Source organism: Thermobia domestica, chromosome 7 (genome assembly GCF_964235325.1).
Source record: "Thermobia domestica chromosome 7, izTheDome1.hap1.1, whole genome shotgun sequence".
NCBI classification, from domain to species: domain Eukaryota; kingdom Metazoa; phylum Arthropoda; class Insecta; order Zygentoma; family Lepismatidae; genus Thermobia; species Thermobia domestica.
This window is the reverse complement of record NC_137460.1, coordinates 147,082,195-147,109,318: the sequence shown is the minus strand read 5'-3', so window position 1 is coordinate 147,109,318 and position 27,124 is coordinate 147,082,195. Positions and strand designations below refer to the sequence as shown.

The window sequence follows — 27,124 nt, the reverse complement described above, 5'->3', positions numbered from 1 at the left end:
AATGCATGTTACATTTTTCAATCACTCAGCACAAAAAAAAAAAAAAAAAAAAACCATTATTATAAATACTGTTTGTGTGGTTATCACTTTAGTACACTTTACTACATTTTAGTATACTTAAAACATTTTTTTTAAACTTGTAAACAGGACTAAAAATAATGACGTCACCATATGAAATATCAGAATGGTATTTCGCAGGAACATTCCCAATATGTCAACGTATTAGTGTTTCGTGCTCTCATCCAGAGTCGCTCTAGAGGGCTCAAACGTCCAGAAGGGGATTTTTTAAAAGAAAGTTTCCAATTTTCCTAAATTTCCCTTTTCGCGTACGTGATAGCGGCATGGTCAATATGGAATTTGAAAGCATACATCATTCTACAGAGAATGAAGTATTAACCATATTCTTATTGCGGCAGTATCTATTTAATAACAGGATCTCCACAATTGCTCGAAAATACCCTAATTGTTCGCTGAAATTGACTGTTTCTTCAAAACAAGAGCTAACGGTATCATTTCATTGTCCATTTCGTGTTTGTGGGACTCAATGTAGCAATTTGTGACTAAATTCATTTCAGAAACATTTTCATTGTTGACCAGTATAATCATTAGAATCCGAGAGATATTCAACCCCTAAATATGAGGTTTTGTGTACTCCATTGTTCCAATATTCTCGAATCATCTACGACAATAAATACCGATATTTATTGTCGTGTTGTAGGAAAAAGGAAAACATTAAGTTATGCTAGTACGGTTTTGTAGTTGGAAAACTCCTAAGGTTGATCACCGATACCATTTCTTTTCTTTTCAATTTTTGTTACTCTCTCAAATAAATAAGAGCTCCAAATCAAGATCCTTTTAATTCTATTGTACAAACGATAGTAGTAAAATTAATACTGTAAATAAATTGATTACATTACTGTAAATAAATTGATTAAAATAAATAAACAAAACTCCATTTACGGAACCTAAGCTATTTTTTGGGAACATTATAGCGTTTTGAAGCAGTGAAATATTTCATATTATTTCATAATCAGCAACATTCCATTATTTGTTAATTGTTATTATTCGTTATATTCGTATCTGATGTTATTTGTTAGTTAATATAATCCATTTATTAATATTATTTATAATTTATGTTATTTCCATTAATATTATTTCTTTATAAAAATTATGCCTTAATTAATATTACTAATAATTAATTCTTTCATTAATATTATATTATTTTATTTGAATAATTCAATTCCCCTATTAATGCTCTATTCTTTCCGGACATCACGATAAGCTGTAAGTCCACGTCTCATTTAGCCTCGCTGCTGAAAAAGAACACTAAACTGAAAATCAAATCAAGAAATAAAGGAAAGCATAAGAGTGGCGAAAGAAACCTTTGAAAAAGAAAAGCATAATCCGTGAATTACTGACCAAAGATCTAAAAGAATGACTGAGCGTCCATTTTTAATTATTTATTTTTTAATGCTGAGTATTGTACTCCTGTGATTGAGACGTACAAGTACTGAGCGAAAATATTGAAACATAAATATGAAATTTTCAAAATGTAAATATGATTAAGAATAGATAAAAAGAAATAATGAGAAAATTTGGAAAAAGTAAGTGAGCAAGTAACTGTGTTGAATATAATTAACAAGTTTCCCTGTTGCGAAAAAATTAGTCCTTCGTTGTTGTTGTTGTTGTTTTTAATACACTGTATTCACAATATAAACAATGATTAATCGTCTCACCATGTACTTTCTTATGCTTGGTAAGGTGAGTTAAATTTAATAACAGATTCATTCCATGTATTTTTGTTCCAAATAGCAACTAGAGATTTTTTTAAGAAAGAAACTTGTACCAAGTCCAAACTCCAACTTTCATAACCTAAAACTCGAAAGCCAAAGTTCTGTATTGCTATAATATTTCATATGTTTCCTATTAAGTCCATCAAGGTTTGTCATCGTGTCTAGTTTGATTAAGTTTGAATAAGTTTCATCGATCGCGTACGATACGTGGCACATAAGGTTTTCTTGTGATATTAATTTCTTTTCTTTTCTTTTTTTTTTAAAGAATCGAATGAAGAACGTAAAGAGGAAACTTACTTTCGACACTATATGAGAAAATAAAATATCTTGAAGGACAAGTCAAAAGATTTTTAAAAAGAAGACGAAGAAAAGAAACATTCCTTTAGTTCGTGGAAACTTTTCATCTTGGTACTAATCACTAAACACCAGGTCTAACAGCTGAATACTCCTGCTGCTGTTGTTGTTGTTGATGATGATAATAATAATGATAACAATAAACATAATATTTATACTTATTCACATATAAAGTATCAATCATAAAATGTTTATCTTAGAAGAGTAATCTCATCAATGTTAAAGAAATACCTTGTTATCAATCTACATACAATTTTTGGTCTCTTTCAAACTTTTATTATTATTTCCTTTTTTCAAAACTAATTGTTTGAAACCAAGAAGCATATAGACCTAGATTTTATCCTTCCGAACGTACGAGTGAGAGTAAATGTTAGTACACATTTCCGGTGAAGAACGTTTGGCAAAAGGCTTTCTGAGGAGGTTGGGTGCTCTAAGAATAACTTCCACGTATCCGTCATCATATACAGGCAAAATGCGGGCTGTCTGTGTTTGTTTTAAGAAGTGAAGCAAAGTAAACAAAAGGATAGAGGAACTTCCTATTATTATCCTTATACAACAACTTGTTTTCCCCATATTTACTTTGTTCCTATATTTGTGGAACACGTGTAAGTCTGACGAAGTGCTGTCATTTTTGTCAGAAACAGAGTTAAACTCACATATAACTTACATAATGAATTGAGACTAGATTCCTATATCAAAGTTACAGTAACAATGTATAGAAACCATAATATCACATATTTATGAAGTTAATATGTTGAAATAAATCTTCCGTATATGGAAGATTTATTTCGTATGCGAAACACGACCCGTATTGTTCCTTACTACGAGATTGTTCCTTATTACGGGGTTGTATCCCGGGTCACGACGAAATTCTTTGGGCTGTTTAATTGCATCATAATTTGTGGATTTGAGTTCAATGTTCTCATTCTTAAATTTACAGCATGTAATTGCCAAGAAATCGATAGCTATCGTCATTATATATATATATATATATATATATATATATATATATATATATATATATATATATAATGTCAATTGCCATTACGAGAATAGTGTCATTAGTGGATACATACGGTAATAACTTGTCTGGTATGACATTGATATGCTATAAATCAAAATTTATTTCTTATTTTGATTTATAGTTTTCTTATTTCATGTGCCTTCACATTGCTGAAAAGAATGGGTGTTGTTACAGAAGGTCTAAGAGCTAAATACCCTTTATTATCCCGTGTAACTGTGATGGAAAAGTGTCGCAATTATTCAAACAGAAAGTGTCACTTTTTTTAAAAAATATATATATATATGAATCCTATATCCATGATTGATTGTATGGGGATAGGGATTTACCGGCAAAAATCACCGCTCTTCTACAAACTCAAATACTACACAAAACGCAGATGTGACTATTTTACCAACTTTAACTCAAAGAAATACACAAACAAAAGATTGAATATGAAATTACTACATCAAAAAAGCTATCTGTTATGAAATAAGTAAAATAGATTTCCGATTAACCAGTCTAATGTAGCAGAAGGGCAGGTCGGATAGGGCGGAGTTCTTCGTATAATACTCATTTCATGCTCCATCCATACCATTAAAAAAAATACACACACACACACATATATATATATATATATATATATATATATATATATATATATATATATATATATATATATATATATATATATATATATATATATATATATATATATATATATATATATATATCAAAACATGTTCTTATTCATATTTTCTTGTCTCTTAGTATAGATCAGTACTTGATTAATGTTTGATATGTAGTGTATCATATGTTTTACTACAGAGAAAAGAAATCGAAGAATAAAATTAGTTTGCTAATGATTAAGATGTAGCAAACTTTGAGAGCCAGGAATAAGTGCAAAATACTGATTGTTACATCACCCCAACCATCAAGTCGACTGTCCAATCAAAGCCTTTTGTACGCAATAATTCCATGAAGTTGGTTAGTCAATACGTGTCAGTTTCCGCAAGAACAATAAATAAAAAAGATAAGTTAGAAGTAGTTTTTTTGTGTAAGAGAGTGTTTAAAGATTACATGCTTACAATGAAATGAAATGTAGTCTTAGTTTTACCTTCCACGGGTATGCCCTGTATGTTAAAAGAGACGATAATGATAGAAATGAATGAAGAAAGTGGAAGGAAACGAGATAACTTCAAGAAAACCCAAGCACATGGTGTGCCCACTTGGCGCAAGTTGGGATCGAACCAGAGACCCCTTGTATCAGAGATGAACGTTCTAACCACTCACCCACTGCGACCCTCTACATGCTTACAATTGAAACCAGTCTAGTAGAAGGAAGACAATGTGTAGATTGATTGGAGTTAACCCTTTTAAAATGGTTGAATTATAATACGATTCATGGCCTGTTGTTATTTGACTGGTAGTATAAAAGGAAAATGTCTCAGTTTGTGAGTAACGTTAACTCCTAATAGTAAACACTCACCGCTTCGTTATATAGGCAGGCAACGTACGTAGCATAGCGCTGAGTGTGAATTATCAAGAATTAATATTACTCACCGTCTGACACACTTTCATTTTATAATACGACTTGAATTCATTTTTCTTTAATTAAATTGTAAATGCGGGCCATGCAACTCTTCTTAACATAAGGTTACAGGTAAATACACGTATATGAAAACAACCTTGTCTCATCCTCTTTCTGCAGTCGTCTCTCTCCCCTTCCACCTCTCAAAAATCATTTGCTACAAAAATTGCTGTTCTTAGTTTGTAAACCTTCTATTGTTCATACCTATTACAGTGAAACCTCTGAATAACGGACACCAATGGGACATGAATTTTTGTCCGTTACTGAGAGGTGTCCGTTACAGAAAGGTTACAGAAATTTAATTTCTCACAACAGTAATTGTATGCAGTTATTGTGTATGAGCGTAAATATATAAAATTCAATATGAAAATATTCTATTTAGTACATATTTAAATTACTGGGAGGGTTGAAAGAGAAATTCATTTTTGTTAAATAATGTTATTGCTGGGGGGATATGTTAATATATTCGTATATTACAAAATATAGTGTATGTTCGGTAATTTTCTTAACTACATGTCATCACTCTGTAAAAAATCCATTAATTCATATAGACCCTACCGCGTACACCGCATATCAACTGATGAAAAATAATATACCAAAGATGTTTGGATATATTTTCCTACATGGGTGGGGAAAGAGGGAGGGAAAGTGATTTTCATTTAAATCATATAAGAATAATTTCAAGTTCAGCTTCAAGCTGTTCTGTTTGATGGTTCACTACGTCTAGACTAATGATATATACATTTGTGGGGAAAAGACTTTTCTGTCTAGTGTAATATATCGCAAAACTGAGAATAATTCCTGTCCGTTATGAAGAGGTTATTGAAACCTTTAGGGAAGAAAAGGACTGTCCGCGTCCGTATCTGAGAGTGTCCGTAGAAGGGAGGGTTTTGTTCCGTAAGATAACCTATATTTTTGCCGGGACAAAAAATCTGTCCGTATTATAGAGGTGTCCGTTATTGAGAGGTGTCCGTTAAGGGAGGTTTCACTGTAATACTTATCGTACATTAATAAATCTTGCTAATATAACAATGCAGGGCATGCAGAATATTTCGAGATACTTGACCCTGAACCTCAACAGAGATGCTCAAATAAAAAAATATATAAATCTCAGGTAAATGTTGAGAAATTTTCTCGATTTTGTGGAACATGACAAATACTATGTTACTAGGTTCGAGAAACACGTGAATAGGACTTGTTTCGTCGGCTGGGATTCGACCGCACTTTTATGTCACAGGTCCTTGCCAGTACGCTCATAACGCGCTCATTCAATTACATAGTTTTTTTCAGTTTAATGACAAGGAAAGTGGGACACAAACTTGACAAAACCAGAAAAAATTGGGAACAATTAGGCAACGAAGTCAAAATTAATGATGTGCACTATAAATTTTCAAGAGTTAATATTCTGTGATAAAGAGAACGTTATTCAATGTGAACGAGCTATGAATCCAAGTTATTTAGTGTAAGAGTAGAGGTTTTGAGGTTATGTAAGTGAGTATCTACAATTTATTTTAGAAGTCCGTAATGTAAAAAAGTTTAACACTTTCCTTTTTAGCACTTATCCTATATGAAACGGGATGTAGTGGTTATAACGGAATCCGGAGATCACATTACTCAGACAAACATCTCAATAGCGAATTGAACCCGGTACGAGCACCGAAAGAGCTTTCGTTAGCCATTCCGATCACAGAAGGGCACTCGTGAAGACGTTATGCAACAATATTTTTATCACTGTATTCTCACAAAGTCTAATATTTTTCATCATTATCATAGGTATTCTGTCATCATTGGCAGGTCAGTTGCTGCAACTAAGAAGTTTCCATCCACCGCGGTCTTCAGCCAACCTTTTCGTTTTCAGGTACGATTTTTCTGTTTTGATATCGCTCATTAACTGTACCCTCCTTTACCGCTTCCTTTCTTTTCTGCCACCATACCCTCTAGCACAGCTCTCATGATTCAGTTTCTTCTCTCTCATGTGGTTCGGATTCCACGTTAATCAGTAGGTCCACGTCTCATATAGCCTCGCTGCTGAAAGGGACGCTGAACTGAAATTCAACTCAACTCAACTCAGTTTCTTCTCACCCAATATTCCAACCAGTTTCTCTTCCTCTTTTCAATTATATCTAAAACCGTAATTTTCTCTTCCATTATTTCTAATACCTTCTCACGTTTTCCGTTCGACCCGGATTAATTTTCGCCATACCTCTCCACATCCACATTTCGAAGATTACAAGTCTTTTTGTAATCGTTTCTGCGTAATGTTCATGTTTTTACCCCATATAGTACAACACTCCTCAAGAAACATTTTATGAATCTTTCTTAACTCTTTATTCAAGGTCCCACAAAATAGACTTTTCTTCCTTCTAAAGACTTCTTTCGCTATTCCTGTTCTTGACAGCAGCTAAATTCGAACCAGGGACATCATGCACCGGAAGTGTTTATGGAAATTTATATTTGAATCAAAAGGACACATTTTAAAATATAGTAAATATTTTTTCTTTAGAGGGAATAATTATCCTATTTCTGAATATACGTTATGATTTATCTATCAGACAAACTTTGTTTGAATGGAAAATTGTAATGTATACTTCGAGTTTATTTAAGCATGGTATTGAATGAATGATTAGAATTGAATGGGGACGTCAGCAGCAAATAAGCATGGTATTGTATCGTATTAGTTGGAAAATTTCTATGGAAGTCAGTGTGGATTATTATTTCGTTATTTCATTGTGTATATGCGTAAACTTCAAAGTTGGTGTTGAGTGAACCTTCTTTTAACACTTCATCTTTCAACCTCTGCTTTAACCTTGACGGAATTCAACCGTTTCTCAACCCTAAGTATTTTAAAAGTCTAAATAAGTAAATAAATAAAATAAAACTTATGTTATCAATATCGGACAATTGGTTATTTTCCTCAAATTATCGTGTAATAGACAAATTTACGAACATACAGGCTAAACACATATACTATACGTACAAATGTTATGTCGAAGAGAAGGGGCTTGAATAATAATAATAATAATAATAATAATAATAATAATAATAATAATAATAATAATAATAATAATAATAATAATAATAATAATAATATAAACCGGAGAATTATGTTATTTTAAGATTGTTACTATTACAATCCAAGATGTTTCTTGGATCCTGTTAAACATTCAAATGCAGAAAATATACCACCACCGCAAAGTTTTCTCTTTTGAACACTTCTCTTAAGATAAATCCTGAATAACGTAAATTGATTTATTTCGAACATATTGTTATAAGAAAGAATCGTATATCTTGTCTACAATCTGAACAATTACTTTCTTGGATAATAAATCAAATCTATAAGTAACATGATGATATTTAAAATGTTAATCATGCAACCACATTTTGATATAAGAAAATATAGGAAAGATTTTATCTTCATCGTGTACTCTTGTCTCTCTGTAGCCCGCTAAACGCTAAGAATAGACTAACATACACTTAAGAAGCAAGTAGCCAACGGCCTACAGGGTTGCAGCGGGTATATAATAATAATTTACGTATGTTTATCAGCATAAAGGACATAATCATGGATGTAGTAATTATTTCGTTTTTTTTCTTACTTAAATGCATCTCTTCTACTGACCTTCTCCTAATAACGCATTGTATGTAGCAGTATCGTATATTCCTCCGTAGAAGCCAAGTGTCTCATTCACTTTAGATGTGTTCATCTAAGTACTGTACATATACGAAGCCGCATGTATGTGGCCTACTTGCTTGACGTAGCTAGTGGGGTCACTAAACCAGCAGAATAAAGTTAACCAGTTTATTTCCCTGTAATTCAAAAGCATGTGAAATTCTGAAAATAAGAAGGTTAAATCGAAGATATAGATTCAGAATTAGAATTAGGAATACTAATTATGTAACAATTCATTATATAAATAATCATTTTTGTGTATGAGGTGCCGGGCTCATTTCCCGGTGGCAGAGCCTTGAAAATTTTAAATGCATTACGGTCATTCGGATTCCAATTTAAACTGTAAGCCCACGTTTTGTATAGCCTTGGCGCTGAAAAGGGGTGGTAAACTTCAAATAAACAAACAAATATTCGTTTAGACACGTTAAGTATTCCTTCGATATAAGATATTCTGACTTTCTATATTAGCAAGTGCCTTTGACAATACCATGCTTAATTGCTGCTGACGTCCCCATTTAATTCTAATCATTCATTCAGTCACTCAATACCATGCTTAAATAAACTCAAAGTATACATTACAATTCACCGTGGCATTTAAACAAAGCTTGTCTGATAGGTAAATCATAGATATATTCAGAAATAGGATAAATTATTCCCTCTAAACAAAAAAATATTTACTATATTTCAAGTTTCTGAGGCTTTCTAATTATCTCCATTGCTTGGAGTTCAAATAGGTCAAGAATAAGTGTAAATATATATATATATATATATATATATATATATATATATATATATATATATATATATATATATATATATATATATTCAATTATAACATTCAAAAAAGAAATTCGATTTTGATTAACCATAGCCTATTTTCTTTAATACTTTAAAATCACTTTTGTTTGGAGTTGGAATGAGTCAGCGGAAAATTTCCTTTAAAGATGAATACTACTCGCAGTAATATTATTCGCATATTCGTTATTTGAATAATTTTTCCTCTGTATTCGAATATTCGTTATCAATATTCGAATAATTATACGTTATCCGAATAATTGTTCGAATAATTATTCGAAAAATGAATTTTGTTTCAATATTTGAATAGGCCAATGGATATTCGAATACATTATCCGAATATTCGAATTGTTGGGAATGAGGCTACAAGGCTATGAGCACAATGTGATACAGAATAACTGCGCATGTCTATTGAATACTTGTTGTTAGGATAGATTCTGTGCAAACATCATGTTGGATTGGAATCAGATCAAGATGAATTAAGTAATCTAGGAATCTCTTATGTTCTCTTTCGTTGTGAAATCTTTATCTCTAATTATGTAAAGATAATTATGTGAGGATTAGTTGGATCACTAATAGTAACGTAAACTCATGTGGAATATGGAAGTTGAATACAATAAATAAATATATCAGGAGTAATTGTGTGTATATTTGGTATTGTACTGACATTTAAGGCTAACGTATTCTCATTAATGTCGAGATTTCTCAACAGTATATACGTAAGATAATAATAGTTTGTGGCACAGTTAAAGCTTAAACGTTCCTTCTCTCCTCCTCCACTCTTTTTTAAAAATTAAAACACAATTTATAACTAATACGAATAATTAATTATTCAAATTTTAACAGCAGTAATAAATACCGTAAAACCTGTTTGATTTTACTGCATGTGCTTTCTTTAAGCCTTCTTAATATGGCCTATTGCTTGAAGTTGAAATCGGTCAATGAATGACCAGGATGTAATTTCATCTCTGAAAGTGATTTAGACAGTCTTAAATCTTTAGTGCTACTGCTAATGATATTCAATTTTAAATAAAAAGTGTTATATTGCTGAGAAAACTGCCAATACTTTTTACTTCTCAACAAATATCTTTTCTTAAATTTCCTCCGATATAACAACATATATCCCACCATTCAGTTACAATAATTATATAGCAACCACAGATTACCATAAAAATAAGCAATCAAAAATTATACCTGGAAATGGTAGCGGTGTCGCTATATGAGGGGTGATTTTATTTCTATCAAATAAGAAAATTTCCGATGAAAAAGTGCAACAACGTTTTATGGACAATCATTTTGACGTTACCAGTTCTGGTGGTGTCCCCCATCGCACCCCTACAAGCTCTTCTATAGGAGCACATGAGCGCCTGTAGCGGCGGGCAAAACGGGGCAATTGCCCTACCTGGATTCTCGAAAGGAGTTCGGTTTCTTGAAATACATGTCAAAATATATTAGATTTACTTACTCATCCAATACAGTTTTTAAGTTAATAAAGTTATGCATTGTGCTTCAATAATAATTGTTTTACAGGAAGTACTATATGCATCAAGGTGTGTATAATCGCGAGTTCGTTTGTAGGTCTGTCTTCTTCCCCCTCCGAACTGCCCAATGGCGGATTTAAAAGATAAAACTGAGGGGCAGCCAGAAGCCAGATTGTAATAGGTATATGTATCATGAGTTTATTATAAACTTTTAAAAATATATAAATAATAGCTTAAATTACTTTTGTCACTTAAAAACTGGGGCTAGCCCCCCGGCCCCGGGCTAGATCCACCTCTGCCTTTGCCATTGAAAAAATCCTGGGGTGTTCCTGAGTGAGTGTTTAATAATATAAAATTATATTGATATTAAGAGGGTGTGACAGGACACACATTATCTAATATATTATAAAAAAAGAACACCAATTTATATCCTCAAAAAAATGTTTTCTTTAATATTTATGGTTGTCATCTGGTCATAACCTTGGCAAATATAACATTTCTAGTACTATCATGCGTTAGTTTAGTGTGTGTTTTTGTCAGTAGCCTATACATATTATGGCAGTAAGTAAAGTCAGTATAAACATTTTACGATTTTGGCCTAAATATATCAGATGAAAAGTGTAAGTAAACGGAGTTGGAATCATCGGTGGAATGATGAAGTAAGAAAGAACGAGTGAACCTCGATGAAACACATGAAGACAATCTTGTCTGCACAGACTCATAGAACGAAGGGCCTGGGATCAAGCCAGGGACTTATGTGCGACATCCTTAGTGCTGTTAGGTACTGCTGGACTTGATTTCTAGTTGAAGGAGGAATGTTTGAATTAAAATATAAAATCAATCGGTTCTGTTGAAACTGTTCATACTGTCTTAAGACAAAATTTCTCACTTAATATGACTTTCTGAATCATCTTCATAAAATATGAGATCAACAACAAAGTGTAAAAGAGACATTGAACCGAATATTAGTGAGTAGAGTACTTCAATCGGAAACAAGTGTATATGAATATCCTCTATTAATTAAAGTACTGTATTTATTTAGCAGAGGAGTATATGATCTGCCGGTTGGATTTGTTCCCAACTGCAAGTGTTGTCGCGCGTGGAAGATGGAATCAGATCCAAATGAGTCCTCTCCTCTTTTGCCAGAAGAGAAAGAGAACGAGAGACGGTGGTTACAGCTAAAAATACTTGGTGAGGGACTTGTATGTGTACTTCTCAAGGGATAAACCTATAAATACTGGCACACATTTAGCCAGCTCCGAGGTGGCACGAGTGGCATCTTTCGCACATCTTCGTCCAGCGAGAAATTTTGCACAGGGCATTAGCAACAGCCTACCATATTCATTACTTTTTCTCTTTATTACTATTTATGCTTCGCTTTCCCATAAAGGGTTGTAACCTGTTTGTTAGTATTTCCACAATAGAACGTTTATCCCAAAATCACAAAATATTGTTCAATGTAACACGGAAGACATATCAGAATATCACGTATCAGGAGGAGAAAAAAAAAACAGTTATTTTATTTTTAGAAGCCACATGAGTTTAAAGCAAGTTCTGTTTTATAACTGTAAATTCTTCAAATAGAATGAATATCGTTTTTCTATTTTTACAACTTGTAATCCAATTTAATACTGATTTGAAATCACTAACATGTAGATTGTGTTAGTAAAAAGCAAAATTGTCCTTCAGCCAGTCACAGGTCATTGTGATCAATGATTGTGGATTAAGGCCATTGACCTTTTGTGCCGACTCGTATTCACGGTTTATTTTTCATTTGTTTTTATTATTAACACGATAAAAATTTCGAACCAACACCCACTAATTTCCTATACAACCACATAATCGTAATAGACTGCAATCCACCACAAGCACTCCACTCACCCTATGCGGGACGTCATCTTCTCCGGTTGTTGCGTCTGCGGCTGCCGTACGGAGTCGGGGCTTGTCGAATAATGTAAATGATAATGTGAATGCGCTTTACCGACGAAACTCTGTCGTTCCGGTAGCAAACTCTCGGTTTGGAAGTACTGACAGGCGCAGCGCACCTCGCGGCTGGAGCTCGAAGTTGATGAATCGCGCGATCGGACGGGGACTCGATCGAGGCTCTCTTGCTGCGCGGCCCACGCGAGAAGTTCCTCCCGTGTTAACCGAGAGATGCGACGAGGACGAGGTCTGCTCTCAGATCGCGCCCTCATTGGGTCACGGCCCACCTCCGCCGCCGCTACTGCTTGGCCTTTACCTCTTGTGGTATCTATTCTTCCCCGTTCACTACTTCAATCACACTACCTGCATCTTCAAACGGGCACCGAGACATGCAATTGTTAGAGGCGATCACCGACGGGAAACTCCGACGATACACGACCGCAAAAAGTATAGTAGTACTATTGCTATTGTCTTTTTAATGTAACAGCGCATGCGTTTGCAAATAAAAGTCCGTAAATATTAGTAAACGGAGACAGACAGGGGAAGACGGAATTGGGGAGGGGATAATTTTGGAATAGATACAACTCTTCGCCCAGAAGGGGATTTCCGAGCAAAATGCCAATCTGGGGCCATTGTCCACTCGTCTGACGGAAGTGCTTAAAATATACTTGCGACATCACTCAGGCGGCTGACCTTTCACCTGTTCTGCTTCTTGAATGCCAATCAGTTGTGGTTACGGGTTCAAAATCTCTCTTTCAATGCTACGTGTACCTCCAACAACATTCCGGAAGTAGACTGAAAAGCAGTTTTCATTGTTTACGATTTTTAAACAGTTTTATACCTTCAGAAAAAAGTTATATCTTATACCTAAATAGAGGTATATCAAATTTGTTATAAATCGTATTTTCGAAGAAACAGATTGGGATGTCAATAATCGTTTTGTCATCCTTAATATTCTGATGTTACCGGCAGAACACTTGTCGCATAAGTTACAATTTTTCAATTCACTGTTGTCCAACAGTATCATTTTCATCTGGACATAAAACACTATTCTATTTTCTTCTCAGATCGTACATTGTGGTGGTAATTTTTGGTCGGGTAATTCTAAAGAAATATAGTGTGGTAGCTATCCGTTGCTTTCCACTCAGCAACTGTTGAAGTAATCGATATCCTGAATGTAATGTAATGCAGCTAAGCCAATTACTAATCACTATGATTCGGCCAGGGCCGTACTGCAACTCAGGGGCTCACCGGGAAAGTACTTTCTAGGAGTACATGTAGGTACTGTCCCCCTCGCCGATAATAAAAGGAGTCAGATAGTGTCACTCGGATCAAGTTTGTTGGAAAGTCTTAAAATGCAGATTTAAAACTTTTTTTAAGGCAATAATTTCTCCCCTGACACTGACTGATCTGACGTAATGCCCAATCCTCCATTCTTCTCTTGCAACTGTACACTCATCTGGATAAACTCCATTACTTCACATCTCCCCCTAAAATAACAATGCCGCATTTGTGCTATAAACCTTTCATAGGCGCCCCTGGTGCATATACAAATACATATATGAAGCACCATCAGAAATAATTTATAATTTATACAAATTTAACACTTCTCCATTGTCCTGTATTAGCACAATCGTAGCTAGCAGGTCGGCGAGCGAGGCCGTGACCCCGAGTGCTGATAGCAAGAGGGTGTCGAACGAACAAGAAGAAATAAGTGTTGGAAATGAATAAACGACGCGTCACCCCGAAAAAGTATTGGCACCGTATTAAATCAATATTGTTGTGAGATTGCAAAGGAGTAGATTTGTTTAAAAAAAAAAATCCTCGCAACCCAAAGGTTTCATTAAGAGTCACAACAAGCTCTTATTTGTTACTTAAAGAAAGTTATTATACGGGGTGTTTCAAAACAACATCGGCAACGTTTGGGAGGTGATTCCTGACACCAAGATAAGACGAAAAGTATACAGCAACCTGGGTGCACAAATGCTTCCTTTCGGAGTTATAGGCTGCCGAAAACATGAAAAAATGAACTTTAAAGGTCCATGGCTCCAATACCATGGGACCTACCGTAGTCGCGTCAAGACTTTATTTAGGAACTAATATGTGCCCTATTCAAAAATCCATGTTTCAGAATCCTAAGGTACTCACGCAACAATTTTTGTAGAGGGAGTTCGGCTACGGGCATATAATTTGAAATACTCACCAACTAGGCCTACCTCTAGAAAAAAAATGTTGCGGAAGTTCCGCAGGATCCTGATACATTGATATTGGGATAGGGCACATACTAGTTCCTAAGTGGTCTTGACCCGACTACGGTAGGTCCCGTAGTATTGGAGCTATGGACCTTTAAAGTTCATTTTTTCATGTTTTCGGCAGCCTATAACTCCGAAAGAAAGCATTTGTGCACCCAGGTTGGTCTATACCTTTTGTCTTATCTTTGGTGCTAGAAATCATCTCCCAAGCGTTGTCGGTGTTGTTTTGGAACACCCTGTATATGATTTGTTGATGACGATGTGCTATAGAAGGCCGCAAGCTGCTGTTTGCGCGAGAATATTACAAATGAAGGTAAATAAGGGGAATAATAACATTTTCGAACTTGAAGCAGCTGTAGAATAGGGGCTTAACGGGTCAGAACTTAACCCAACGAATTTCGTCTTTTTCAAAGATTGATCATTACTAGTGATTTTTTTTTCTTATTTCATTCACATGAAATGCTTCCAATTTGAAGGAATTTATTAGATGATTTTACCATCAACTACATACGTATATCGCCAGGCTATATTTTTGTGCGTACGTATCAAGTTCTGTGATATTTTTGTCTATCTGCATACATACAATCATATACACACATTATATATACCTAGATATACATGTGCGTAGTGTCTGTGTGTCACTATATTTTCAACATGTTAATTAATAGTAAGTAGCCTTAAATTCAGAACTTTCATTCATTAAGAAATTAAGTAATTACCATAATTTAAACATATGTAGTAGCCAAACTATATTTTGGATTTTAATGCAAACATTAAACATATTCTTCACCTCCATTGATCAATATTGAGAAATTCGCAAAGAAGGCTCCTTCTGAATTTCCGTTACATTTCACAAAATATTTTTACCTCAAAATAATTGAAATTAAAAAGCTGTTTTGGGGTCACATACAGAATAAAATTTCAAAAGTTTACAATTAAAATATTACTGGATATTGATGGTGTCACTCATTTCGAACCTTTTAAAACCACCTAGTTTCTAATGTATTGAAATTTTATTTATTATATAAGGTATGAAACGTAAATAGTTGTAAATTTCCATAACTGTTCTCCAAGTGGATTTGTAAATTGGGACCTCAATTTTTTTTAACATTGCTGAAAACATTTTCACCATACACGTTAAAAAAAAAAAGCATGACATGAGCCAGTCCTAGAAATATATAATTCATGAACCCTTTTGAACGTGTTGAAAGAGGGCCCATCATAAAAATTTTGGTAGGGTCCCCCTATTTCCTATTCCAGGGCCCCCAATTGTCTTAATTTGACCCTGTATATTGTCTATAAGGAAAACAACTGTGCTGTAAAATGTAAATTATCATTTAATTTCAAGTTATGGCATCATTTGAGATTTCAATTTAGCAGAATACTTCAATATTAGCAAAAGTATAAAGCAGAGCGGGAAACGAAGAACCTTTCAAGGGTTGAATTGCGAAAAATGTGAAAGGCTGTTTTCGCAACATCATGGGCTGGCAACGATGGTCTGGGATTAGTTGACTGTACTGCCGGTACTCGACATGTTATCGTCCTTCGTTCTCTTACTCCTGTATGCAAGGAGTGCGTGACGTGTGCCTTTTTCTTCATATACCGCTACTTACAATACGAGGCGGAGGGCCCACTAAAAAAAAATCACCCCACCACCAGGGGGGGGGGCACCGGGAAATTTCCCACCTGGCCAGTACAGTCCTGGATTCGGCTAACATGACTACATAAAGACTGCTCTCTCTTTCAGGACTCCTGTGCCTAGGTACTTCATTTACCTAGGTAGACTAATTTGGATGATTCTCATGAATCCACCACCAATGTAGCTCTAAATTTTACTTCTTTCTCCTTTCCAATTCTCTCTAGCTTCTGCCGGGTGAGAGCTCGCAATGAAAAATGAAAATGGAATGAAATCTTTACGTTCCACGCTTATGGCAGCTAAGCGAAAGAAGACGGTGATGATAAGAAATTAAGGAAATTTTGGAATGAAGAAATAGTGGGAGGAAACGGGAGAACCCGAGAAAATTCATGCACACGGTGTTTGTTCACCACAAAGCTCACTCGGCGCGAGCTGGGCCCGAACCAAGGACCTCATGCGCCAGAGGTGAACGCTCTACCACTGATCCACCCCGGCCCACTAAGAGCTCACAATATATCAGTATTGGTATTTATATTTTACCCTAAACTGTCGTAGACGAAAAGATCTGAAAGAATAGTTTAAATGTAATAATTATTACATTTTTATTTTATAATGCAAAATGATTCAATGTAGAGATAGCCTTTTTTAAAAAATCTGATTTTCGGTTTTTGGAAATTTCATTTTTCGATATTTTATTTTTCGAAAAAAAATTTGTATTTCGTTTTTCGAAAAAAAAATTTCGTTTTTCGTTTCCGAATTTTTGTTTTTGTTTTTCGGAATTTTTTTATTTTTGTTTTTCGAAAAATTTTAGTTTTTCGTTTTCTGATTATTATTCGTTTTCCGATAATTTTTCGTTTTTCGAAAAATACTTCGGTTTTCAATGTTTGTTTTTCAATAATTTTTCGTCTTCTGTTTTTCGAGAAAAAGTTTTTCGAAAACATCAGAAAACTTTTTCGCTTATTTGTTTTGTTTTCGTCCTTCATTTGTTTTTTCTTTTAAAATATCAATTATCATCCTTTATTTGATTCTTTTTATGATCACACAAAGATAGTATACATCGTAAGCGATCGATTAAACTCATTTGATCTTGACCAAAATTGACATGGCGGTTGATTTGTAAAAGGTTCATAACCATGTGTGATGATATGGTGTGCAGACGTTTGGTTTCCGAGTTTGGATCAAATATGAGTTTGGATTTCTTTGAAATCTTTCAGTTTAACGTCCTACGATTATACCCGTTAGGTTAAGGGAGACGATGATTAAGACAAGTGAATGATGATGGAAGAATTGGTAGTATGATAATGTGGGAGGAAACGCATACCCACAGACACGATGTTGCACACCTCAAATTTACTTGGCCGGGACAAAACCAGTGACCACACACACCAGAGATAAGGGTCTACCACTGAGCCACCGTACCCCCTTGTGTTTGGATGTGATGAAAGATACTATAAGGCATACTATCGACGAAACTCATCCAATCTTAGTATAGTTGTGGATGTATTTAGTAATAGCGTGAAATATTATTATTGTATATGAGATTTCGGTTCCAGAATTATTGTCCATGAACTTTGGGTTTTAACTTAGTGACATAAAAAAATTCATTAATACGCATTTGAGTAAACCCAAACTATCTTGATGAAACTAGGTATCATAGTAAGTTGACGAGCTTGGTAGGCATGGAAGCTCAGTGTGAAATATTATGGTGTATTATGGAAATATTGGTTCCAAAGTTATTAGCCATCGAAGTTAGCTTTGAACTCACAGTCAGTGAAATAAAAAAAAAAAAAAATCATTAAAACGCAAGTTGGAACTTGCCCAATTTTCGCCAAACTTGGTATAGTGGTAGAACTTGATGACCATATGTAATATTCTGGTAAGTAGACTTTTCATTCCTGAGTTATTAACCATCAAATTTAGGTTTGAGACTTAAGGAATGAATATTGTTTAACGTACACTATCGACGCATATAATCTGATCTTGAGCGAAATTTGTATGTTGGTACATCTTGACGTGCTTAGTAAGCATGTTAAATGTTACAGTTCAAGGTCTGTGCAGATGCGGATATCCGCATCAAAATGGGTATCTGGGGATATATGTTTCTTTTCTGTGCGGTTAGCGGATAAAGTTGCGGATATGGTTTCCCACATCTACATTTGAAGACCTTGGATAAGTACATAGATCATTCACTAATTTCTAATTTGTATCTGATATAACACTCTATTTTAAACTGATATAACACTGATATAACACACTATTTTAAACTACACACTATCTAGAATGTGTTTAAAAATATCTTCGAAATCATGACTATTATAGAATATGTAATTGTATATATTTGCTATCTCATCTGCGGATGCGATATTTTATATCCATGCAGACCTCTAATTATACTGTATGGGCTGTTGGTTTCTGAATTATTGATTATTAAATTTGGGTTTAAACTTAGCGAAATCAAGAAATTTCACTAAAACGCGTCCTATTAAACTCAACAGATCTTGACGAAAATTGACATAGTGGTAGATCTCATGCTGAGTAGGTGTGTAAAATATTATGGTGTTGAGGCTTTTGGGCTCCAGTAATTGGCATTTAAGTTTGATTTTGACTAAAATGCGATTCATGTAATTCATCTAATCTTTACCAAATTTGGTATGATTAGATGATCCTTACAAGTTTAATATGCATGAGAGTTTAGTATGAAATGTTATGGTGTCAGTCCTTTGGTTTCCAAGCCATTGGCCTTCAAAATTAGGTTCAGATTCAGTGGAATCAAGAAATGAAATTAAAACACAAAAGATGGAATTCATCCAATGGTAGCATAGTATCCATATGAGATGTTATGGTGTCATTTGGTTTCCGAATCATTGGCCATCAAATTTGGAGTTTTAACTTTAGTTTGAAGTTGAGAAAATACAACTAAAACGCGATCAAAGAATACGATCTTGACTGAGCTCAACATACTTGTAGATCTTGAACTTTCGCAGTTTGCAGTGCAATCTTTATTGTTGATAGTTTTCAATGAATCAATTAGGGTACATAACGTACGAAATGTGCAGAGATGATTCAAATGATGAGGAAGCATATTGTACTGAATTCAATTTCCTTTTGAAGATGGTCCATCCAAATACATCTCCAAATAGAAAATAGTAGAATATCATACTAATGAAAATTGCATAGTTGGTTAGTCTTCGTTGCATTGCATATTTTTACTTGTAATCAATTAACGGCGAATTTTTCTCGCTTGCGTTAAACCTACTTGTTGGAAGAATTATTCGAGTTTTGGTTTTGGAACTAATATCCGCTTTTCGTTTACCAGAAACAGTTCGTTTCTCGAAAAAAATTATCGCTTTTCTTCGTTCTTCGAAATCTTTCCGTTTTGTAATAATAATAATAATAATAATAATAATAATAATAATAATAATAATAATAATAATAATAATAATAATAATAATAATAATAATAATAATAATTATTATTATTATTATTATTATTATTATTATTATTATTATTATTATTATTATTATTATTATTATTATTATTATGAAGTATGCTGCCTTTCGGCAGGTCCTGGGACTAATGACGATTTTTTTTTTCAATTTTAGATTTGGGACTGGAAGTGTTTATTTCGCTTTTGTCGATCTTCAGCTTTCTCTTTTAACTCCCAATATTTTCTCATATCTTTCAAATCATCGATCAGTCTTCTTCTTCTTCCTATTCCTCGCTTACCTTCCATCTTTCCTTCTATGGCGGTGTGAAGAAGAGAATTTCTTCGCAAGATGTGTCCAATCCAATTGGCTTTTCTCCGAAGGATGGTGGCTAGAAGTGTCCTCTTCTCTCCTATCCGTAATTTGTTTTAAACATTAAAAACGTTATAAACGAAAAAAAAGCATGTTTTAAAGAAAAAGCGTGTTTTTTTCAACCCTGATACTATACTCTGGTAACTTGAAGAGGGGCATGGTGGCTCAGTGGTAGAGCACTTTTCTCTGGTGTGTGACATTTTTGGTTCGATCCTCGGACACAGTAAGTTTGTGATGGACAACATCGTACTAACATTTTCTCGGGGTACTCCTGTTTCCTCCCACTTTCTTATTCCAGCACTTCTTACATCATCATCGTTTGCTTTAATCATCGTTTCACTCAGCCTAAAGTGAATAACTGAGGGACGTTAAACTGAAAAAAAAAACTTAATTTGTACCGTTGAATATGCATTTGACTCTCCACTCTTAAATCTCTTTATGGTCAATTTACAAGTACCTGTATGTCAATCTAATCATTAGATTTTACTTCCTTTGGCAGCTTCAGATTTCCCTTTCCTCTTTCGTCCCAATTTTAAAGATGTAACTACCTCTCTCCGAAATGTAGAAATAATAATAATAATAATAATAATAATAATAATAATAATAATAATAATAATAATAATAATAATAATAATAATAATAATAATAATAATAATAATAATAACTTGCTTGTTAGATTAGATATTTCAAACTCAACATTTAAACAATACAAAAAGAAAATGATACGCGGTTGTCCGAATCGTTAAAAAACCAGAATATAATCTATTTTCGAGCTTTAGATTATAAACAAAAATTGCATTCTACACTATAAACATAGTAGGACTATGTATTATTCAAACTACTGTCATCTCTTATCTTTTAAGGCGATTGCTTAAGAACTTTTAAAGCAATATTACAGAAGTTGCATAATTCAATGTTGTGGATAAAGTTCGAAAAATCATCGTAATAGAGAGAAAAAATGGAGGAATTATTGTGATACTTGTAGACATTTTGTGTTATGATTTATTGAATTATTGTGATATTCTCAGTTTCAGATTGAGTATTTTTATTGTTCCTACCTTTTATTTGTTCTTTTTATTCACTAAATGAATGTGACTATATTATGTGGTTATTTGTTATACACCTAATCCATGTGTGCATGTGATGTGATGCGCGCGTGCGTGTGTGTGTGTGTGTGTGATTGGGAGTGTTCATATATTTTATACATAGTTTATTGTTATTATTATTATTATTATTATTATTATTATTATTATTATTATTATTATTATTATTATTATTATTATTATTATTGTATTAGTAATCATGATAATATTGTATTGCATGTTCAAGTGGGAGACAAGGCATGATCAGCTTTAACTTAGCCATGTAAAGTAAGTCTAAGTAAATAAATAAATAAACAAATAAAGACTATTACATGCATTTTTGTGACAAGATTTTTTTTTAATTGTTTTTAAAGGTGTTCGATTTAACAATATTTCTTTATATATTTACTCTATTCCTGTGTCCGTCCAGGAGACAAAAATCTCAAGAAATAATCGATGAATCAGAATCAATTTTGGCCAACATGTAGAGGGTCGTCAAAAGATAGGAATTGAGTTCCTTGATGGAGGGATATTCAACCCGACTATATTTTTATTTTTATTTCAACGTTAACCACTATAGAGCAAAAATGGTAACCGGGAGCAAGAAGCGGTTTCCTGCATTCGATTAGACGCCAAGAATACATTTCATTTCCATTCTTAATATTCCACTACACCACCAGCGCTGCAACTTACATTTTTTTCGGGGCAGGGGGGGGAGCATTAAAATTTGGGTCCCCAAGGACAAAATGTTTTGGGCCCTCCCGGAAAATTTGAAAATAGACCTCTTCTTTCCATCTTTCTCTTACTCTTTATAGGCCCCGGAGCTTGTGGACCCTCCCTCATGCCAGAGTTGGCGTGGGTCAATGAAAACTTAACCCACGACCCACTGACCCACCACCCACCATGACCCACTCTGACCCACCACCCACCATGAACCACTCTCATCCACTTTGACCTACTCTGACTTACCAAAATCCTTCGTCATTAACTCTGAACACGATCCACGCACGGCCTCTTCTGTACTGACTAAAGAGTTTACACTTGTAATAAAACAAGAATGTGAAATTGTCACTAATCGGAGTTTGAATTTCTAGTCAATCGCTCAAGCACCACTCTGTTACAATAACGGTGGATCTGACCTTTACGATATAAAATGGTAAAGTGTTTGTCAGTGAGGAAATTGAAACAGTTCGAGATGGGGGGAAATTAGTGTGTGCCTAAAATATACTTGTACTAAGAGAGTATTCTTGCAAGTGTTAATTTCTGAACGCATTCCACAAGAAACTTCTATTCGCAGAAAAATACCCCTGTACAATATGGAAAAGGTTATGATTTCTCAGTTCACAGTATTTTTCTCACTAAAGACTTCAAAAATCAGTTCTTCATAGTGTATAAAGGTGCTCGGGTACCCTATGTGAGAGCATCTCCTCAAGGTATGCTCATAATTGTAATTTGTGTAATCACTAAAACACCACGTTAAATTTAAGTTACAAATATGCATAATTGCAATTATTATGAATATTTATTCAAAGTAATTTACCTAAAGCAAAGAAGAGACTTACTAAAAATTAGGTACAAAGTTGAATAACACAAATAAGCCATTAGTAATGCAAGTATACATTTTCCGTAACTCGTAATTTTCCACCTTAAAACAAATCTGAAATCGGATTTATTTCCTATTGGTAACTTTCTGACGGTAAATTGTCCGCAGTGGAATGATGTCCATCCTTCAGCCAAGAAATAACTAGCTCGTCTACTTTGAGCATGTCTAGCGGTGGGCCATTAACATTGATGAGCAACAAGTTAGACAATGTTTGAGCACTTAGTCCATTTCTAATATCAGTCATCTGTAAATCCATAAGGGGAAATCCCCGTTCGCACTTTGTCGTGGAAATTGATAATATTTCTACCCGATTTCTGCAACTTCTCATCGACAATCTACTTGTTAGACTTAAGTCTGATAACGATTTTTCTTGGTCAGGTTTGAAATACTCAGCAAGAAGTATCATCTCTCTATCACCATACAACATCTTTTCCATATCGACCATGTCAGTTGGCAATGTCGACCCATGTAGAACAGAAACTTCATCTACCACACTTTTGATAGGGAATCTTGTGAATAAATTATCAATTAAAGCCTGATAAACTGTCGATTTCTTATTTGTTTATAAATTTAATTTTTGTAATTACACATGAAGGTTTGATACCATTACCAAGTTCCCTCCCCCGTCTAAAAAGCGAAAGGGAACGAGATTTCTGGAAAGTATTCAGAGGTGAATGGGATTTCCCTCCTTCTTCAACTTCAATTACCACATTGCTGTTTGCCATGTGCCAAATTACGATGAATTTCAATTAAATTATCATAGTATAATTATTTCCTTGTTGAATTATCAATACTTTTCAGTGGAAAAAAGGATGAAATTTCAAAGTTCCAAATCAAAGTAAGTAGACCAACGTAAAGGGAAAAATGTAAAATTTTTCATACAATTATGCGTACAATCCAAACTTCAAATTTCCGTGTAATTAACCTTACAGTACAAATTTTATGCCTATTTTTCTCACAACTTTATGGGTTGATTGCCCTGTGCTGTGAGCGCTCCATATAATAAACATAAACTTCAGCAATTATTATAGCAGAAAGCAATGGATATATGAAGCCAAGCACTGTATTTTTTGTTTCTGATATTTTTCCTTAAATAACATCGATCGTTTCGATCATTTTTACAAACCAACTCACTACCAATTTTCCATATATAGAAAGTGCCTTCCCCCCCCCCCCACATAAAGGAGAATTTTAAAAAATGCTAGGACACATTCTGTTTATTTTCAATAAAGAGTTAATACACTGAATTTCAGCTCCGTAAGTTTAACGGCTTGCGAGATACTCATTTTTTTTTCGCAAAAATTCGGATCCTCACTACCTCCTTAGGATATTATGCATTATAATAAAAGCAATATAACATCCCAATTTGGATTAAGGCCGAACTATATATCAAAAGTAATTTCATTTGACTTTGCAATTTGACCGTGTTGAAGAGGCACACATAGTTACATTCAATTTTTTGTAAATAATTTATATATTACAGCGATTCAAAAATGTATTTTTTCCAGTAGTTAGCTCTAAAAACCCACAAGTCTCGAAAGCCAAGTTATAGTGTAAGTCCTATTGCTATTATTACTATTAAAAATATCAATATCCAAAAGTGCCTGAAGTTCTTTTTTCACTTGGTTAGATATACTCACCTCAGGTAAGTAGACAGAAACAAGTGAAAAAGAAAGGGAAAGGAAGGTCTTGAAAGTAAAACGGAGACAAATTTACCAGTCTTCAGAAGATACTCTCTACAATGCAGTAAGCAGAGAGGGTCGGTAGATCATACTGAGTCGGTGGGTCGCAGTGGGTGGTGGGTGGTGGGTCATGGTGGGTGGTGGGTCACAGTGGGTCACATGCTGTTGACCCACTTGACCCACCGACCCACTGACCCACTCCATCTCTGCCTCATGCCCCTGGGCTCGTTCCATACATGACAAATTAATTAAGGAAACAATATTGACAAATCTCAAAGCCATACAAATAAACATTATTTCTAGGGTCCCTAATAGTAGACAGTTTTTACTGAAATGGGCCCAAGACTCATTTTTGTTTTATTTACCTTTTGTGTGCTGTTTTGTTTATGTAATGTAGTGAACCTGTTTGATGCTTCATTTATAATTTCACGTTCGTCTCATACAAGGAGTAAGAAAATTTTGTCTTAAAGTGGGACTCCATCGAACGACTGGGGAGTTTCCCTGGGGAAGTTGCCCCTGCCCCCCACAAGTTAACTCTGTATTCAAAACGGAAGTGGCAGAAATCAACTACTTCCAGTTTTAGTCTTGATTGCTATAGAGTAAAAACGGTAGACCCTAATAGAAGCGAGAAGATTTTCTGCAATCAATTAAACGTCTCAATAATTTATGCTATCTCCTCTCTACTCTCTTTACTAAACCGCAAGTGGTAGAAACCTACAACTACCTCCAGTTTGAATATTAATTGACAAAATATAACTCTATACGAACCAAACTCTTTCATGTGGTGTGCACACGGGCGTCTCTGGCGGGGGGACGAGGAGGACGCGTCCCCCCAATATTTTGAAGTACAAAATGCTCAATATTCTATTCTAATTTAATTTATTTACTAACGACAGAATTAATTATATTTTATTTGGAACATAATATTCAGGCTATGAAACGATTATAACTGAGTTCTTAATATGTCTCAAGGGGTCCGTGAAGGTAAGCAGAAAGGTAACAAATGAAATCGAAGATAATAAGTAGGTTGGTCTAGGTACTACTTTTTAAACCACTTTCTTTGATGCCCCCCTTCCCAAATTCCTCACATCTGTATATGTCCCTTTACAGGCACAAGTAAAGGACGCCTTGATAAAAAAAAGTCAAGGAATACCATAAAGGGGATATTTTTCGATTATTTTTCAATATCTCGCACCATTTGCAAGATTTGAGTCTACCTCCGGTTGTAGACTCGAATTCATGTATGATCAATTTTTTCTTTCCTCTTGCATGCGGTGGTGTTCATTAGGCAAGACACTCCAAACAGTAAAGATTCATCTTAGACTGGAGAAATACTTATCCTTCGTTTTTCATTATCATTTGGGCATGAAACAAACGCCGCGCCGGAGAATACTAACCCCGTATACAAATGTGTGATGTTGGGATGTATGATACAACTCGCAAGATATGCTGCTTTACTTTTTAAAATTTCAATACTTCCAGTGTATCTCTAAAAATGTAATAAAGAAATAACGGCCATTTTTTGAAAAAATATTCAATTAGAACTGAACAATCTACACAAAATTTGCAATCGATCAGTGAAAACGGCATCTTTCTAGAGCTTGTGGTTTCAAAGATACCATTGCCAAAAGAATTTGCAACAAAACATATTTATATAAATGTCCACAAACATATAAACTTTTCTTAACCACTAACATATAAACATATCATTTTAATATATAAATACATTTTTCACTTTTATTCGCAGACAGGAGATAAAACATACTCGTGGGCTGTATTATAGGGATTATACAATTAGATCGATGTCAAGAGAAAATACAAGACACTACAATTGTTAGCAGTACAAAAAAGGTGGATAAAAGAAATTATGTAAGGCATGTGCAAGATAAATCTGAAAGATGGGATGGTCAGAACATTTTATTTTAACATCTGAGCAACATGCTTCCAATAACTGAATTTTCTCAATAAGAAGCAAGACTAATTATCAAAAATGGTCCCTGGTTTGACCACAGCTTGCGCCAAGTGGGTATTGTGCTGGACAAACACTGTGTGCACACGTTTTATCTGGGTTCTCTCGTTTCCTTCTACTTTCTTCATTCCACCTCTTCGTTCATAATCATCACCACCACGATGCATAATCATGGGGCATTAAACTAAAATTATTGTAATAATCGAACAAGTGAGTTTCGTTTCACAGTGTGAAATTACGGTAGACTTCCAAACTATGCAAATTCAATACTCAAACTTAAAGTAGTGCATCTATAACTACTAGTTGCAGTAAAGTAATAAGATCAAAGACAGATATGGACGTTGAACCGAAATCAAAAAACTATTACTCGCTATCCCTTACTGTTTTTGATCTATGACGATACCAATTGAAATCGTAAATGGTTAACTTCATACACTTCCGGTTTAAATAGAGGGTCACCAGAAAAAAACTGGAACCTATTCTTGAGAAACTGAAT

At 34.3% G+C, this 27,124-nt stretch overlaps 1 protein-coding gene across 4 annotated transcripts in view; it reads right to left on the bottom strand.

Annotated features, from left to right (window-relative positions):
* LOC145690467 (uncharacterized) overlaps positions 1 to 27,124 on the bottom strand; it is a 160,872-nt gene that overhangs the window by 14,639 nt on the left and 119,109 nt on the right. Inside the window, exon 1 of one of the 4 annotated variants that reach the window (XM_081765376.1) lies at positions 12,566 to 12,977. The exons of the other annotated variants lie outside the window; for them this stretch is intronic. Within the exon in view, the coding sequence (XP_081621502.1) occupies positions 12,566 to 12,879 (314 nt within the window). The 5' untranslated portion in view covers positions 12,880 to 12,977. Of the gene's footprint in view, positions 1 to 12,565; positions 12,978 to 27,124 lie in introns of those variants that run through there. 4 annotated transcript variants of the gene reach the window in all.